Genomic DNA, 17,934 nt, shown 5'->3' with positions numbered 1-17,934 from the left:
GACGAAGAACATCCAGTTCCTGCCAAACAGGAAGTGGTCATGATTCAGTGAGAACAGACTTATCGTGTGTGTTTCAGTGTGTGTATCTCATATTGTACGGTCCAGTCCGGTCCAGTTCCTCAGTTATTAGGCAGCAGATGCTTGAAGAACGACCTTCCTTCATCAATCCTTTATTATGCAACAGTCGTATGCAGATGACTGAAATAACTGTAGATGGGACTGAATCGATGGTAAACAACAGTTTCCTTACGAGGTATCAGACGAGCAGCCAGAAGACTGGATGAATCAAAGTGTGTGTGTGTATCTGTCTGTCACAGAGTGATGGAGAGTAGCGATGAGGCATTGGCATATTGCATGTAGCAGGCGTCCAGAGGAAGAGGATGAAGCATGCAGCATTAATCACCTTCTTTATCCACCAGCCTGTCTCAGAGGCTGACTCACTCTTCATTAGCAACTTCTCTGCTGTCAGCTGCTCGCTAGTGGCCCAAATGCAGACTGCAGACCGCACTGTCATGTCAGTACAAACTACAGTAACTATTTCGGAGCACCTGTTGGAAAGTCTACAACTTTGAAGGGACTGATGCGACTCTAAGCCTTTATTAGACGATGTGTAGGGCAATGTGGAATCTACACAAGGCTACCATTGTATTGCAAAGTCCAAGTTCCACCTGGTGTATGTAGACATGCATTATGATAAACATTACAAGTGGTTTTTTGTTGTATCATAAATTGTCAACACCTGCACCATTTTAACACAGAGGCAGACAGCAGGTTTAGCCATTTAACTAGCTGGCACAGATGTTAATGTGCTATCAATGAATGTCATTTAACAACTAAGTTTATGCACTGCCACACTATATTAATGAGGAAGGTGATGTTTAATGGAGTTGGCAGTTTAGATTTTTAGCATAAAATGTTTCTAACAGTTAAATGTTAATGTGCTGAATGCTGGAAACTGACCTATCAAAGTTTGGTATTTGCCAAGAGCCCTGCACCCTTATATGTCCAGACAGCGATTGTATCATGCATGGGTGCAGTGCAGCGTGACCCATGTCTGAAAAGGACAGTTTTAAGTTTGAATATGGATTAATGTCTCACTTCATTTTGACTTGATGCAAAGAGGGTCTGAGGAGGGGCTGCTGACCGAATCAACCTGAGACTTCTGTCAGTCAAGTAAAACCAGTCTATATTGTGATGCAGCAAATGCATTTCCAGTGCAAGTGTTTTTCCTGCCTATGACCTTTCCTCTCTATCACAAAGTGTATAATGTTAAAATTATTTTGGACATACTATAATTACACTTAAAGCTGAACTATCAATCATTTTAAACCAAAGTTTTCAGTAAATTTCAAGTACATGGCCAAAACTCTTAAAATTGAACTTTTGGCCTTTGTCCGGTTCTAATGTCTTTTGGTGAATCTTTTTATAAACATGAAGACACGTGTGATTTTGCTTGAAGCCTAAGCAAACGAAATGATACTGAATGCTTGAGGTGCCCCGAGTGTTTCAGTGCACTGACTGAGTGAACTGTTGTCAGGAGCCCCCAATTTCCAGCAGCACCCTTTTTTATTGAGAACTACGGCTCAGATCAGACTATGACACAATGACACTGCAGAGAGACATGTTATTCCCTCCCGCAGGGATCAATATGCTTGGTCAGCCATAAAGCTCCCACACTGGGCCGGCCCTCATCTGTAAAACCTGATCCATTCTGCATAATCACACCAAGGTCAGGCAACAGAGCCATTTACATATAGACGCAGGCACCTTGAACTGACAAACTCGCCTGCCAACCAGGCAGAAAATGAACTAGTCAAGTTTGAGCCTCTGTGTGCATGTGTGTGTTAAGTGTTTGTGTGTGTATATGTGTGTGTGTGTGTGTGTGTGTGTGTGTGTGTGTGTGTGTGTGTGTGTGTGTGTGTGTGTGTGTGTGTGGGTGTTTAAAACTTCAGAATACCTGTGCTTTTTCGGCCGTTTCATTTTGTCACAGACGTGGTCTTGGTAGGTGGCTAATTGAAAATGCCTTATACTGCTGTTACTTTCCTTTCCCCCTCAACACAACGACGTGTGTGTGTGTGCGTGCGTCTCTGTGTGTGTATTTATGTGTATTTATTTGTGTATTTGCGTTCTTGTTCACAGCATGTGTCAGACTATCCACCAACATTACACTCACTGGGACACAGAGATTTTTCCAAGTTTTGGCCTCATTTAAATCTTACTTCACACAGAAAATTTAGAAGAAAAGGCTGATGAAACCTGCAGTTTCTCTCGCAGTAAAATGTCATTGTCACATCTAATTTGTGCTAATTGTCATGAAATCTCTGAGGTATCTCCGTCGGCTCGTCTCTGTACCTTCAGAGTCTTTATCTGCGTGACTTTGCCTAATCTTTACTGTTATAATGTGCTGTGTTTTCTTGCTGAGGCAGTCTGCACTGAAGCCGTACTGCATGCATTTATAAGAAGGTACCAGAGAAGTGACAGTGATGTCTCTGTGAGTTTTGCATCTTATAGCTTCATGCAGCATGTCAGTGAGGGCTGTTATAGAAATGAAACAAAAGAGAGCTGTTTTTATTTCTAACTGTATCTACATACAGTAAGTCTGTAACTCTGATGTGGGTGTTTCTGCTGTTATGTGTGTGTACATAGTCGGAGTGCAGGTGAGGAGGATTAATCCCAGATTAAAGAGAGTAGAGAAATGATTCCTGTGAATCTGATTGCACATACGCACATGCACACACTCACAGTTTCTTGCTGAATCATGACCTTCCTCTCTGCCGCTACACCACTGACTGACGGACAGATTAAAACACTGCCAGTCAAAGAGAACAAACAGTACAGGAGGAGTGTGGTTACACAAAGACACACACACACACACACACACACACACACAAACAAACACACACGCGCGCGCACAGGCTTTCTTTCGAGAACACCCTCATGGAAAAATAAATATTGGTGCTTCAGCAACTGACTAAAGGTGGCTATAATGAATATCAAGGGGAGTGAGAGGGGGAAGCTGTTGACAGACACAGCTGTTAACACAAATGTGCAAGCAAACAGCCCCGGACAAGCTTCTCCGGTTCAGTGTAACTCATGTAGGTTGTTGTACAACCTGACAAAGGCCGTGACAATATGGATTTTTCCACTGCAGTGAAAAGATGCCACACTCTGGTTATTGAAACTAATTGAGAGAGCTGGTATTGGGTTTGCTCTTGTGCTGAAATACCAGTTTATTCACACAACTTGAACTCCTCATTGTGTTAGATTCATCGTACAGTTGGGACACACAGAGCTGCAGCCTATTGTGCACAACCGCAGTCAGAGCCTGTGATGTGACGACAGTGCTGGGGTTTTTCCATATGGCAGGTGTGGAACAGTGAAAGGGTGTCACGTACCTTGGTGATGTGTTGTAGGTTTGGTGTTAGGCTGCACTGTAGAAAAAGAAAAAATCTGAATAAATAACTGACTGACCAACTTACAGCGACATCCCTAGAGTCGTACTGGCATTGTGGCAGAAAAATTTGACGCGGCAATTTTAGAGTAAAATACTTCCAAAACATCTTCTCTACTTCACAGCTCCGTGAGGGGAAATGTTTAATCAAAATAATGTGAATCATATAGTATGGTATTTCCTGTCACCTGATCATAACTTTGTTGAACACCTATTGGAGATTTTGGAGCAGCTGATCTCAACTACCGTCACCAAAACACCAAATTCTTTTTGGAAGAATGGCTCTAGGAGAGTTAGTGTAAATTTAATTTGTAATTTGTGACAGGGGATGCCATGTTGTGATGATGAGTGTACTTTGATATGCCGTGTGGGGCGTTGATGGATCTAATGAGAGTTTTGTGCAGCCACTTCTGTGGGATGAAAACTGGGAGGGAGACGGATGTGGACACAATAGCTACTAGACGTGCTGTATAAGTAGTTGTGATCATATTCACTTGCTTCATTGTGCCATTATTTATTGTTTTAAGGGAGGATCATTTGTTGTTGTTGTTGTTGTTGTTTCTGGAAGTATAACAGGTCACAACATCATTATTTACAAGGACCTGATCTGCAGCGACACACCTTTACTCATGGTGTGTGTGTGTGTGCGTGCGTTTGCATATGTGTCGGCCTACACTAGTTCTTCGGTTACACACAGAGGGCAGGTTAAATTGCATCATTTGGACACTCTGCCACATGCTCTCTCTGTCCGTCTGTCTCACTCTCTCACTCCCACTCTTACTCACCCTTGTTGCTCCCAGCTCGCCCACTTTGTCTGACAGCTGCCCACCCTTCATGTTAGTGCTCTATCCATCGTTCTTGATCTCCAGACTTTCACCGCAGCACAGTTGATTTTTTTTTTTTTTTGGCTGTTGAGTGACCCACGCTAAGGACAGAGAGGGCTTATAATGCAGACTGTAGTGCTGCAGCTTCCACAATTGAGTGTTTTTATTTGAGCAGAGGGTGAAGCATAAAGCTCTCATGGCTTCCAATTTTTAAAAAAACTTTATGTGCAACAAATGCTTAACTAATGGTATTGTATGAATTCTGTCAGGGGAGGTAAAAAAGCATAAAGTAATAGTAGTAGTAATATAAAGAGGGCAGTAGGTGGCTTTCAATAACTTAGTTCTGGCTAAAAAAAAAAGAAAAAGAGAGAAAACATGGCTCCCTCTTCTCGTTGCCATTTACTAAGCTCCTGTTCCTGCTGCCTGTTGGTGTTTTGGATCTGGGATACGCTTTGGGCTGCATGCCACTACAGAGAGGCAGATTCATACAATGGAGTCCTTCCAAAAGTCCTCCATCACTCTCACACACACACACACACACACACACACACACACACACACACACACACACACACACACACACACACAGGCTCACACACACAGGCTCACGCTCCATCAAACAGTCACACTGTCACGGGCACACGCTTAATTATTCAGTCGCTAATTATCTCGTATACTCGGTTATGCAACTGAGGTTGCTTTTGTGAGTGGAGGGAAGAAGAGACTTCTGAGGAGAACTTGCCGGAAAAGCCGAGCTTTTTTGAGAGAATTTCATCTGGCCTCGCTGCTGATGCAACTTCTCTGGAGCATCTGAAACTGCTTGAAAAACATGAAAATAAAGAATAGAGCTATACGTAGTGAAGATGCAGGGATGGTGTGACTGAGACAAAATGCACACACACTTAACCACAGGGCCATTTGTGTATTTAAATATCCCTTCATCACTGTAAATGGTTGCTAGTTTTGTCATGTACTGTATGTACAAGTGTACAATGTCATATAAAGACATTTAGAGTAGGAGAAAGGATTTGGTGTATATCTAGTGAGGGATGCTCAGCTCCATGGAGACGAGGCTGGTTAGTTCACCCAGTCCCTCCCTTCTCTCCTTTGCTTATTCGTCCTCTGTCCTTTTCACCTTCATCTCTACCTTTCTTGCTCTTATCTTGCTCTTGTAGTTTTCCCCTTTTATTCTCTCTTCCAGTTTCTTAATCTTCCTCTATTCTCTCTTCCTCTACCCCTCCTCCTTCCTTCCTTTCCTGAATCTTCTCTGCCCTCTGTCTCAATGTGAGGCTGAAACAAGCTGTACGGCTCTTTCTCTCAGCACAAGTCCTGAAAATTGTGAGAAACTCAGCTGAAAAATTTAAGACGGATCAATAAAGGGGTTGGTTTGCTTCAAACAAACAAGCGTGTACATTTCTCAACTTATCTTTTCATTCCTCCATCACTGCTTGTGTAAACAAAGGAGTACAACACTGAATTCTTTCAAAGTGTCAAAAAGATTTCGCTGTCTGCAAAATTCATCACGTGCCCCCCCTACTACTAGGTTCAAGCATAAACCCAGTCATACAGGTCAAACAAATTAAAGGCCATGATTGTGTGTAAATGTCCACAAATGCTTGTCATATAAACATTTATGCTTAATTAATCAGATAACAGCGGACCACAACTTAGTGGGAAGATAACAAGAGATAATTGGTTAAAACAAGACCCAGTGCGACATTGTCTGCTTTCATCATCGTCCTGGTGCGCCCACACAAGCACAGACACACGTGCAGGCCTCTTGTGGTGTGACACGACCACTCACAGTCAAAGTTTGACTGCACATTGTGCATAAAACTGCATCAACATTAGCTCAAACATCTTTGAACGTAATGGAAAATTCTCCTCCACGTCCATTTTTATTTAAAGCAGTGCAGTACGCTTACATGCAGCCACATGATGAATGTGCATGTACTTAAAGAATCACGCACAAAAACGGACACCAACAGGCTCCACTTGGGCACTTTTCATTTGTTGACATTTACAGTAGATGCAGCTGAACTTTGTGAAGCGTCGCCATGGCATCAGTTTACCTCAGGCTAGCCCACAGCCTGCGGGGGGTGGGGGGTGGTGGTGGGTGGGTGGGGCATCAGTGTTGTTGCTCAAGTGCATGTGGGACATCATCTTTCATCAGTGCTGGCCACACTCCCCCCATCCTTAATGTGTCTAAACCAATCTGGGATGTGAATGAATACCCCGCATGCCTCTGACATCATGGAGTTTCCACTGCTGCTCTTGGCTCACCTCAAAGATAGCAGCTTTGATATTTTACACCGCTGGCTCACTGGCAGGGGTTCCCCACCCATCACCCCTCCTGACCATAGATGGACTCTAGAGAGTCACTGTGTTTGTGGAGGGAGGTCATCTGATAACTCAAAGGTCAAATCTCAAACGGTTCATGTTGTGTAAGAGTAAAGGAGCTTCACTCGAAACTACTGACTTACTATAAAATAATTTGCTATGGCTTTTAGGTCTGCTGTGGTTTTACAAAGGGGACTGCTTTTATTTTGATGGTTTGATGATTTTTATCCTTATTTAATTGGTTGTACTGAATTATATAAAAGAACCTTAATTCTTAGCCGACATGTTTGCTGTTGTCCAAATTACAATGTGGTGGCATTATTTTGGATGCATTTTTGAGCAAAGTATAAATGGAAATCAAGATACTCTGATGGAGCAGCACCGTCTTGAAGAAGAAAAGCTTTTGCAAACATTTTATGTAATCAAGAAATATAGTTTTGGGGTTATATCAACTAGTGCACTCTCAATATCCCATACAGTTGTGTTATGAATGAGGTGAGCACCCATGGTAGGCAGTGAGCTTGTGTTATTCTTTATAGAAAATCAAAGACATAAAACTGGGTTTTTCTCTTAGGGGTTCTGCTATTTGCAAAATCGTCTTTTCTGTTGTAATCCTGAATGGCATGAGTTTTGCAGATTGCATTAAGAACTATCCCAACCTTCCAGTGTGGTGGAGAAATTTTGACATTCAGGAAAATGCTGTTGTGTGGTCCTTTTCCTAATGTTCGGTGAGCCGGCCATTTCTGAGCAGCAGAGGAATGCTGCGTTATTCCAGTGGATTACCTCAGAGGATTCCTCCCCTGTGGTGTGTCTCCACAGCGATGGGAGTCACATGTTAAGCTATTTTTTTTCATTGAATATCAAAGGCTTTGTCAGGTCAGACATGCATCAGACATCTGATACCATTGTTGGACAGAGCATCTCAGACTCTGCCGGAAGGAACCACCTCCATGTTAGGACATCATTCCTCTCTGACCCAGCAGCTAGTGCGCTTCTTCTCCAGTTTTAAAAATTCTTGTTTGTGCAGAATTTCCTGTATAAATAGACACAGAGAGCCAAACACGACCAACAAACAGTTTACACACGCCGCAAACAGATGATGGATGTTCACCACAGTTTGTTTGCAATTTGTTATGAGTGGTATGACACTTTTTTAAGACCAGGACTCAAATTTTCCATCACACACATGCATACACTCACAGAGCCGGCAGAACGAGGTGATATGACACCTCTAACTTTAGTCTGCCGCTCTGGATAATCCAGTTAGGATGCGCTCTCTGGCTATCAGGAGGTTTTAGCTTCCTCACTTCCAGCTGGAGGCAAAACAGAGTCCAGGCTCCAGTCTGGCCTGGCCTGGTATCCTCAGTAAACCTTTGTCACATAAACGCACAGTACATACACTCCGGGATCTACCCACACATAAACAGACTGATACGTGTTCAGTTCAGTTAGAGCTCCTCTTTGTGTGTGTGTGTGTGTGTGTGTGTGTGTGTGTGTGTGTGTGTGTGTGTGTGTGTGAGAGAGTGTGCGTGCACGTATAAAGGTCATAGGTTGCGGGGGGCACCAGCTGATGTCACAGACCCAAAATGAGAGGAGTGCCCTTGATGACAGCCTGGCAACTATAATTGTCGTGACAACCCCTAGGAATGAGCCGTCATGTGACACCCTTTCCTCAGAGTCGAGTGCATGGAAAAAGAAAACACACACTCACACACATAGCTGTGTCAGCGGGGAGAACCCTTTGGAAACAATGTCTGGCGTGCTTGGGGATCTGAGAGGGGAGTGCAGGGGTGATTTTAACCCACTCCACAGAGCACCAAATGTGGGCATATAACGAGGCCACAGACCCTCATTTTGACCTTAAACTGAACGGTGGTTGCAAAATGATTTGTCTTTGTTTCCATAAAGGATGATTTTTTATTTTTTTTAAATGATGTTTCTGACCTATTTTTTGAGTGGAAGGAATTTTCCTGTAACTCATATCTTGTTTGTCAGGTTGCCTTTCCTCCATATTTTCCAAAGCCGTTGCTTGCTTTTGGCACACGCCGAGTAAGATTAAAGTCATCTAAAATAACCTGTTGAGCCTGTGTAATTCAACTCTGACACATTCTCTCATATTCCAGTCATCCATAAAGAAAGTGTTCAACTATCTGAGAGTGACAAGAAGGACTGACATATTTCCTCTCTTGTTTTGAAGCCAACGTCTCAACAGGAGAGCCATCAGGGGACGGTACGGCTGAAGCCCTCTGATGTCTAAAACACACACACACACACACACACACACACACAGTTTTGCATGCATTTGCAATAGGCACGGGGCTCTCTTGCTGTAGAATGTTTTTATGTATCTGCAGCTGCCCCCCCCCCCCTTCACTTTAATTCTGTTTTCATCAGTTTTTATCTCACATCTGCTGCCTCTCAGTTGTCCACGTATGTCTGTATGTGTCAGTTAATGCCTGCTATGATTGTACAACATGAGATTTCTACAGCGACACACACACACACACACACACACACACACATTCATCTAAAGAGGTTACAAATGTGTTATTGAGCGTGTGAGGCTGCTAACTGAATCAGTCTCACACACACACGCACACACACGCACACACATGCACACATACATGGAGCTTTTGGAGGCTGGTAATTAGAAGGTGCAGTAAGGTGATAACAAGCGCCAGCCACACGTTTGCAACAGAGGTGTCAATGCCAACGTGCTGCCGGAAATCACAGCCCCACCTATCACACTTTCTCCCCCCTTTTTACCAGGCGGTTACCCATAAACACTGATATACATACAGACACACACACTTGTAAGTGTAAGATAATATGACCATTTTGTAGGCTAACACACAAGAATCTTTACTAAAACAAATATGTGCATCAAGTAAGTTTGTATGCCTCCCTCCCAGGCTTCCTCCCACTCCTATCTCTTTCCCTCTTTTCTTTTGCCTGTCTTCTCCACCCACTCCTCCTCCTCCATCTACACGATCTATGAGTCATCTGATCCAAAAGGTGAGATGCTGCGTTCAGTAGATTATTTTCATCTTGTCTTGCTACATGAGAGGTTATCTTCACTTTCCTTTAGTCTCCTTTTTTTTTTTTTATTCCACTCCTCGGCTTTCATCTGTCTGTCACCTAGAGACGAGCTACAAGTTGAAACCTTGTTCCTTGTGACAAACCCCCCCACCCACCCCACCCACTCCACCCCACCCCACCCCACTCCACCCCCAACCCGCCAAACACATTCTTCTATGTGCGCCCCATATGGTCCTCTAGAGTGGGAGGTTTCCATCTCTGCTTGTGCTGCTCACGATTGAACCACAGACTGATCAAATAGAGACTGTGCGAGTGTATGTCTTTGTGTTTGTGTTTGTGTGTGTGTGTGTGTGTGTGTGTGTGTGTGTTTGTGTGTGTGTGCATGTCTCAGTCTCATCACTGACAGGGGGTGGTCCCAGCCGCAACAGTCTTTGTTGTCATGATAGCAGTTAGCTGTTTAATCATATGCTGTTGCTGTCATGATCACACCATCGTTTACTCATTCTGAAAAACACTTTGTGGATTTGAGTCATCAGAGACATATTCTTCTTCCTCTCCTGTTTCCTCATTCCCTCCCCTTGTCTGCGCTTTCCTCTCCCATCATGCCTCGGGGTCACCGTTCTCTCCTTCTCCTTCCCTCAGGTTGTGGAAACAGCAGCATGAGCGGCGACATGTACAGTGCCGGCTACCACTCCATCACCAACATAGATTACTCCTCAGTGTGCATCAGTACAATGACCGCCAGGTACAGTGACTGCCCGGGTATGACCTGGCATCAGATGGACGTGCGCCAGCTCTGCTTCCCCGCCGCATCCTTTGATGTCATCCTCGAGAAGGCCACGCTGGACGCCATCATGGTGGAAGAGAAGTCACCTTGGGATGTGTCCCCTCAGACCGCCTGTTTCGTTCACCAAGCACTCACAGAGGTATCGTTAAAAGTCTGTGTATCCTCACTGGGGTATTTTGTAGATTGAGAGTCTGGTATTTACTGGGAATTCTCACCAACATCAATTCCATTTTTCATGATAAATACCAGCGGGAACCTGGGATTTTTTAGCATAAACCCTCTTGTGTCTCTGTGTGTTTGTGTAATGAAAACGCTATAAATCTTCCTCCAAACCTCTCATAGCTAAACACTCAAGTCCAACCTTCAAATACCATTATAACCTACCTTGTTTTTTGTTTTTGGAAGTATAGTAAACTTTGTATAGTAGTAGTATAGTAAGTATAGTAAACTATGTAGGCTGTTCGGCAAGTTGCATAATCAGACATAATCAGGGGCATTCACATGTGCATAAGGTACAGTAGGCTGAACGCTCTAACTAAACATCTAACGGCAATGATCCTGTGCCTTCAACCACGGAAACAAAATGAAATGGCTGTATGCAACAGATTTTTCTTCCTTGGCACTCCACACACTACTAACCTCAGATTACCACCTTAAAGATCAAGACCAAGCCCTCCTGTACGATCAGTGTTACGTATTGTGTTTTTTCTAATATGAAAAACATGACAAATCCAAAATAATAAATTACAAGAATGAGAAATATCCATGTATTATAAGATAATTATATGCAGTTCTTTATTAATGGTTAGAAAAGAAATGTACTGTATTGCTGGGAAGTAATTACAGGAAAACATTCAGCCCTAATCCTCACCTACTGTAGAAGTCGTATTATGGTCTTCATTGGTGTGAAAGTTGTACTGCGAATATGTCACACAAGCCTAAGATGGCGGCATGACAGCTCCCCAAAAGCGAAGTCAAACATCTCGATCACGATTTGATATGCAGCTGTGTTTTCTATGAGAGGAGCACATGTTTTAAACGCCAATATCACCGCTGATCATGTTCATTTAATTGTGGGAAGCCAAAATGGTGATCGACTGTGTAGCCCTAATGCAGACCACAAAAATCTCGACACACCTACGAATCTTTGAATGCTCTGCTGCAACAGGAGTTTATCTGTAAATGACTTCTCCATGACAGTGAAGTCGATAATAGCGGCACTTTACATTTCCACTTCATCTCCGTGGCCCATCAGTTGACTTACACGACGTCGAGTGCCCTTCAGCTGCTGGCTGCGGCTCTAACCACCGCTGTGTCAATGTGACAATGATGATGTTTTGGCCATTAGCCATGCTTGACCTTGACACACTAAGACAAGAGAACGCCGCAAACGCAGGTGACTCCCGAGCTCTGAATGGGGAAGAATTACTCATGATGTACTCACTGCCGCGTTCAGTGCACTGCTAAATGAAATGTAATTCAAAGTTTAGCAATAGTGGAAAAGGTCAGATTGTGTGAATCATTTTAATGGAAACAGCAAGAGCCCACTTAGTACAACTAACAGTAATGCAAATGTACACAGAAAAATCCCTGGACATTTTCTTTTACCAGAAATTGTAAAATTACACACAAAATAAAAAATCATGATGGAATATTGAGGTTGCCATCACCAGGCTACCAGTGTAGTGTTTTGCTGATTTGGCATTAAGTAATATGGGTGGGGTGGGGGGGGTTTGGCCTGGTGGCTTTCGACAAGTTGAAAATGATACAGCATTGTATCAGACACTTTGTCATCACATCCTATTATGTGATTGCTTTCACTGCAGCCAAGAAGGGTTCTTCCTTCTTCGCTATTTGTTTTATTTTCACCGTGCAGGTTTTCAAGCCGTCAATATTTCCTGAATGAGCCCATTAATAAAAAGGCTGGACGTTCAAGAAGCTTGCAATGTTTGTGCTCTGTAGTTGTAGTTGCAGCCTGAATTTGAATTCGTTTGAACTTTTTTTTTGGAAAAAGTGCCATCCTCAATTGAAACAGCTCTGTGCAGTCACTGGGTAATAAAGATCTCCCTTTGAAATAAAGGGATTTGCATGATGCATTGCATGCATTTACTGTTTCCCTGAGAGAAGATGATGCCTTAAAAATGTGATCAGACCAAAGTATTTAAAGGATCTTTTCATCTCCCCCTCAAATCAGCTCAGGTTTTAATGCTACAAGCTTAACCAGGGACAAACCTGACTCAGGACGTAAACAAAGGCTATATACTCGGCTGTATATGTGCCAGGTTTTTAAAGTCAGCGTCTAACAATAGACACACGAACAAACACACACACGCATACACAAAAAGTAGATAGTGTCCTGGGTGTTTTCCTCTAACAGAAGGAGGTATTAAAAAAGGATCAGTGAGTGTGTTTGGGGGACAGATGGGAGGATTTGACTTCCCTTCAAAAGAAGTGAAGCTGGACTCACGAAGCAGTCCTGTTCGAAAGCCATTACAGTAAGAGGGAGTCGAGTTCCTTCTCGCTCTGCATCACCTGCTTCCCTTCACACCATCTCTTCTTCTCACTTCTGCCTCTCACTCCGTTTTCCCCTCATTTCCACTTTCGTTTCTCTCACCTGCTCTGTGCTCAGGGCTGTGTGGAGACGGTAATGTGCAATTGTGTGTATTGTCTTTTGTGTTGCATCTTTATGTGTGCAGATACCATCGTGTGTGTGTGTGTGTGTGTGTGTGTATGTGTGTATAATCACCAAGAAGTCGATAGTCCTCTGCGCTGCTGTATTTTTGCTCTCTCTCTCTCTCTCTCTCTCTCTCTCTGTGGCCTGTATGGGCACAGCAGTCACGATTCCTGTTAATGTGTGTATGTATGTGTGTGTTTTGCAGGAATGTGGGAGGTGGGTACTTTCATTCCTTACAAGAAAACATTCTCACAACATGAAAAAAGGGGGACAGACGGGGAGAGATAAGGGGGAGAGAGAGAAAGAGAGAGGGAGAAAGAAAGGCGAGAAGGAAAGAGAGAAAGTGAGAACGGCTCTGAAGAAGCAGGAAAATGGCCTGAGTGAAGGAGAGGGTGATGAGAGGGGAGGAGATCCCTGAAGAATGTTTTGTTAAATTCACACACAATGAAGGAGGGATTGAAGGAAAACTGCATGGCAGCACAGGAGAAAGGAAAAAAGCGGGGGTGGGGGGTGGGGGGGCAGAAACCAAGACTGACAGAAAGCTAATGAGCAGTGCGCCAGTGTGAGACCGATGGAAAGAAGGTAGAAGAGGAGAGGAGAGGAGGGGAGGGGAGGGGGAAAAAAAAGTGGAGCGCACTTTGATCTAAAATCTGCTTTGAGAGTGTTTCCTAACAAAAGCAAACATTGTTGAGGGGAAAAAAAAAACTTCACCAGTCGATTTTGATTTCACGTTAGCATGAAATAGAAAAAAAAACATACAAAAACATGTTGAGGTGTTAAAATAATAAGATACAAAGGCAGAAACCTGCACAGAACAAACAGATCAAATGCAGCAAAACTCACAGCTAAGAAAACATCCTCACACAGTCATCGCCAGCTTGTACCAAAGACACACATACTGTATATAGAACCGTGGTACAATACAAACAAATACAGTTTTATTTTAGTTGCTAACATCCACTCATTCTCGCGCGCGCACACACACACACACACACAAACAAAATCTCACAGTCGAGGCCGCGGTGCACTGAGGTGTGAAATTTATTTCACAGCCTGACATGCTCTGTGAATCACTCTTACTGTTGCTATGGCGACTCCTTCATTGGATATCATCTCAGACTAACACTTTTAATTGCTAACCTTTAGTCCTGTTTAAAGAGGTAAAGAGTAGTCGCTCAAAGAGGTAAGGGCTATGGTTTTCGGTTGTCTCAAAATGCTGAAGGTTATTTTTCAGCCCTTTTTTTGAAAGAAGCAAATATGAATCTGGTTTAAGGTGCGTGGAAATTTTCTCTCTTCCCTTTCTCCACTGGGCAGTTAAAGTGCAGAGTCAGCTGAAGAACAGTGTCTCTGGAGGAGTTGTTTTTTTTTTCTGAAGTGGAGATTGTTGATAATGCAGGCTGTGTAATTTTAGCCTAGTTTACAAGTTTGGTAATTCTGCACAGTGTCGGTGTATTAGTAAGAGGGTCTGAATTAAAGCCAAGTCGTTCTTCTGTGCAACAAGAAAAACTTTGCCTGAAGAGTTTCAAAACTTGTGGAAGTAGGTGTCTGCTGCAGACCTTTTGTTTCCATAGTTTATTTCTGAAATCTAAACTTTGCTCGAATGTTGAAAAGGTTTTTAATAAGGCCGGAGGAGTAATCAGAGGTTTTACTGAACTTTAACACCTTCTGACCGTCTGTGGTGACTTGCCCTGACGGATCGATTCAGACTCTTCGTTGTCTCGAAAATCATTTTTCATGACCAATTTACAGTGGTAATCATTGGTAAGTCATGCATTTTGCTCTCTGTTTGAAAGATGCAACTTTCAGCGTAACAAAACAGCAAGATGCTTCAGCTTGTGCTGCTGTTAAAGCAAAACTATGTAACATTTGCAGAAAAGTGTCCACTGTGGCCACTCGTTACACTGTCCTGTACAATCTCCTGGCAGACATTTTGAGTTGTCAAAGCAGGAAAAGCACATGTACAACATTATATGATGATGTGTATGTGTTGTGAGTGACACCTGTGTTTGACAAGTCAGACTCGCAGTGAGAAACATCAGTCACATATTTTCAAAATGGCAAAACTCTGACAGATTCAAAGATTTAGGACCAAAATCCCACAATGTGGCTGCTGCTACGACCGAGAATATGACCTGAAATGATGCAGATGCAACGCTTGTTTTTATTTTCTGAACAACAGAATGTCATATAGTAGATGGATGATGACACAGATTGTGACCAAAACTTTATTAGGCCCGTTTCACACAGTGTGGCATACAGCAAGCTTGTAAGATTGTCGCCACTGCGCGGTCTGTAGGCGCCTTTAGTTAATCTGAAGCGCTTCAAGGCCCTAATGGAGGTCTGGAGCATCATGTCAAAGACAAGGTATACCCCCTACCTTCTGTACCGATCACCCCCTTTCTGCTCCCTTTCTCTCCTACTGTATGTAGCTAAGACCCTGCTCCTGTCTTTGCTCTTGGTAATACAGCTGATACCTACTGTATGTTACCTGTCGCATGCAGCCAACATACACAGGCAACAGGTGAGAGTTTATCACAATTAAAGGAGAAGAGGATTTACACAGACTTTAGATATTTTGTGATTAGATTTTAATGTTTTTTTGATCTTTTTGTAAATCTTTTGTACATGACACGCATCTTCTTCTCTGACTGAAAAGCTAGTTTTGTGCATGACACAGTTCAGTTAATTCACAAGATTTCTGTGCTCGGTTTCAAGCGCATTTTAGCCAAACAGAGCTTTTTCATATTTTTGTAAGAATCATTCAAGCCCACATTTCCAAGGAATCCCCACCTCCATCAGGCTAGCATACTGAGAAACATATGACTGTGTACCCACCCACCCATCATGATGGAGAGACTCATTTCATGACATCATCGTGAGCTGGTTTAATGCAGAGACGGAGTGAGGGAGACATTCATTGACATTGATTGGTTGTCCCTGGCTCCTGCTGTGGAGAGTTCTCCCCTGCTCCATTACCGGGAAGCTTGGACACCTGCTGGGAAGACGGCCGCAGGGGAACATTCATATAAGAACACACGCACACACACACACACACACACACACACACACATGCATAAGCTTCAGCCTTATTTCTCTGTTTGTCAAGTGTTTTTTTTGTTTTTTTTGTTTTAAATATTTTTTCAATAACATGGAGCATTAATTGTGTGTGTGTGTCTGTCTCTGTCTGTCTGTGGTTCAATGTCTGCATGTTTTCATTGCTGTTTGAACCTTTTATGCCAAGATAAAGTGGATTACACCAATCCACTTTATTCTCCCTCTCTTTTCACACTCTCCCTTTTCTATCTTCACCGTCTTCCATGTTTGTGTACTGTAAAAGGCAAACTTAAAAAGAGAGGAAAAAAAAAACTCAGTTCAATTTGTAGGCTCCCACTTAGTTTCTGACATTTAGATTCAGTCAAAGCTGGACTTTGAATATCCAGCATGCATGTGTGTATTTATTTGTTTATTTTATTTTTTTTGCTACATAAAAGATGGACATGATGTGTTGAACTTTGAACACTGATTTGCTTTTTCAGCACTATTAGACTTGAAAAGGTCCTCTGATGTGCAGCGTTGTACTGTGAGCATTGTTGGCAACAGGTGTAAGTCAAAGATAATAATTTCCACCAGTTTTGGAATAGTATTACCATGGAGTCAGTTTAGATAGCTGTGAGCTGCAACCTTTTAGTCCTTTTTTAAAAAAAAAACCTATATGTGTTTACATTTTGGCAAATTGACACCATTAAAAGTTTGCTGAATTAGCTATTAGTAGTTCCTGTTTGCAATGTGTCCATGGATGTACAGACTAGCATCAGTGGATTACTCAGATACTGAAGAAAAACTTGATAATTTGCAGGAAAGTTAAGGAGCATTTTTTTGTCTATGCTTTCGAAGCAGACTTTTGGACATTTTTTCACAGATGGACACAGAAGATAATGATATCCTCGGGAGGTGTAAGTCGCACTGAATCTAAAAATATGTGTATCATGTCTCAGAGGTCAGGTTTGACTGATTTATGGCTCCAAGACGGAGTCTGATTTTTTGACACAAATTACACCAATCAGGCACTCAGGGTTTTTAAGTACCTTAATTGCTTTTCACCTCAGCAGTATCTTTGCATCACGTCCCTCTCTCCCTCCGCGCCCCACTTCAACTATCTCTCACTGTCTGAAAACCTCTGTGTTAGTGGATAAAAATTAATTTGGATTCTGCAGGTCTATTAAAGGTCAGGAAGGAGGAAGCTGTCCCAGCAGCCAAAGTGATACATTCAGTGAATCTGTAAACTTGGGAAACCCGATTTATTTATTTATTTATTTTTTCATTATTGCTTGTGTATTTATCTACAGGCCCAATGATCCCTTTCCTTCCACATCTTTTTTACCTTTGCGTGTGCATATACATACTGTGGTATATGCATATGTACAGTATATGTGTGTGCATCCCGAACTGCATATTAGCAGTGTTTGTGTGAATGTGTGTTTGTAAACTTGAAATTGGATACCTACAGGCAGCGGTGTGCATATGTGTACATTACCGTGTGTTGGCCCGATGAGCCCTCTCCTCTGCAGTTCCAGTGGAGGGAAAGTAGAGCAGTGGAGCACACGTGAGTGAGAGGGAGCGTGGGGTGATGGCAATTCTGGTTGCGCATGTGCGTAGAGATGTGAGGCTGGGATCAACAACAGTGTGCGAGTGCATTTGTTTATGCTAGCAGAGTATCTTTTGATTTTTTTCATGTGCACATTTGCTTCTTGTGGTGCCCGCGTGTGCATGCATGTAAGGGGTTTGCATTTACATGTCTTTATGTCTAGTCCTTTGTGTG

General features: G+C 42.8%; 1 protein-coding gene across 2 annotated transcripts in view; it reads left to right on the top strand.

Moving 5' to 3' along the window:
- The window catches only part of LOC111228746 (endothelin-converting enzyme 2-like), a 75,135-nt gene that overhangs the window by 26,878 nt on the left and 30,323 nt on the right, over positions 1–17,934 (top strand). For both annotated transcript variants that reach the window (XM_022754765.1, XM_022754766.1), the window contains exon 3: positions 10,297–10,580. In XM_022754765.1, the coding sequence (XP_022610486.1) occupies positions 10,297–10,580 (284 nt within the window). The remainder of the gene's footprint in view (positions 1–10,296; positions 10,581–17,934) is intronic.

This window comes from Seriola dumerili, unplaced genomic scaffold (genome assembly GCF_002260705.1).
Source record: "Seriola dumerili isolate Sdu_G_001 unplaced genomic scaffold, Sdu_1.0 BDQW01000226.1, whole genome shotgun sequence".
Classification (NCBI taxonomy): domain Eukaryota; kingdom Metazoa; phylum Chordata; class Actinopteri; order Carangiformes; family Carangidae; genus Seriola; species Seriola dumerili.
This window is presented reverse-complemented; position numbering and strand designations above follow the sequence as displayed.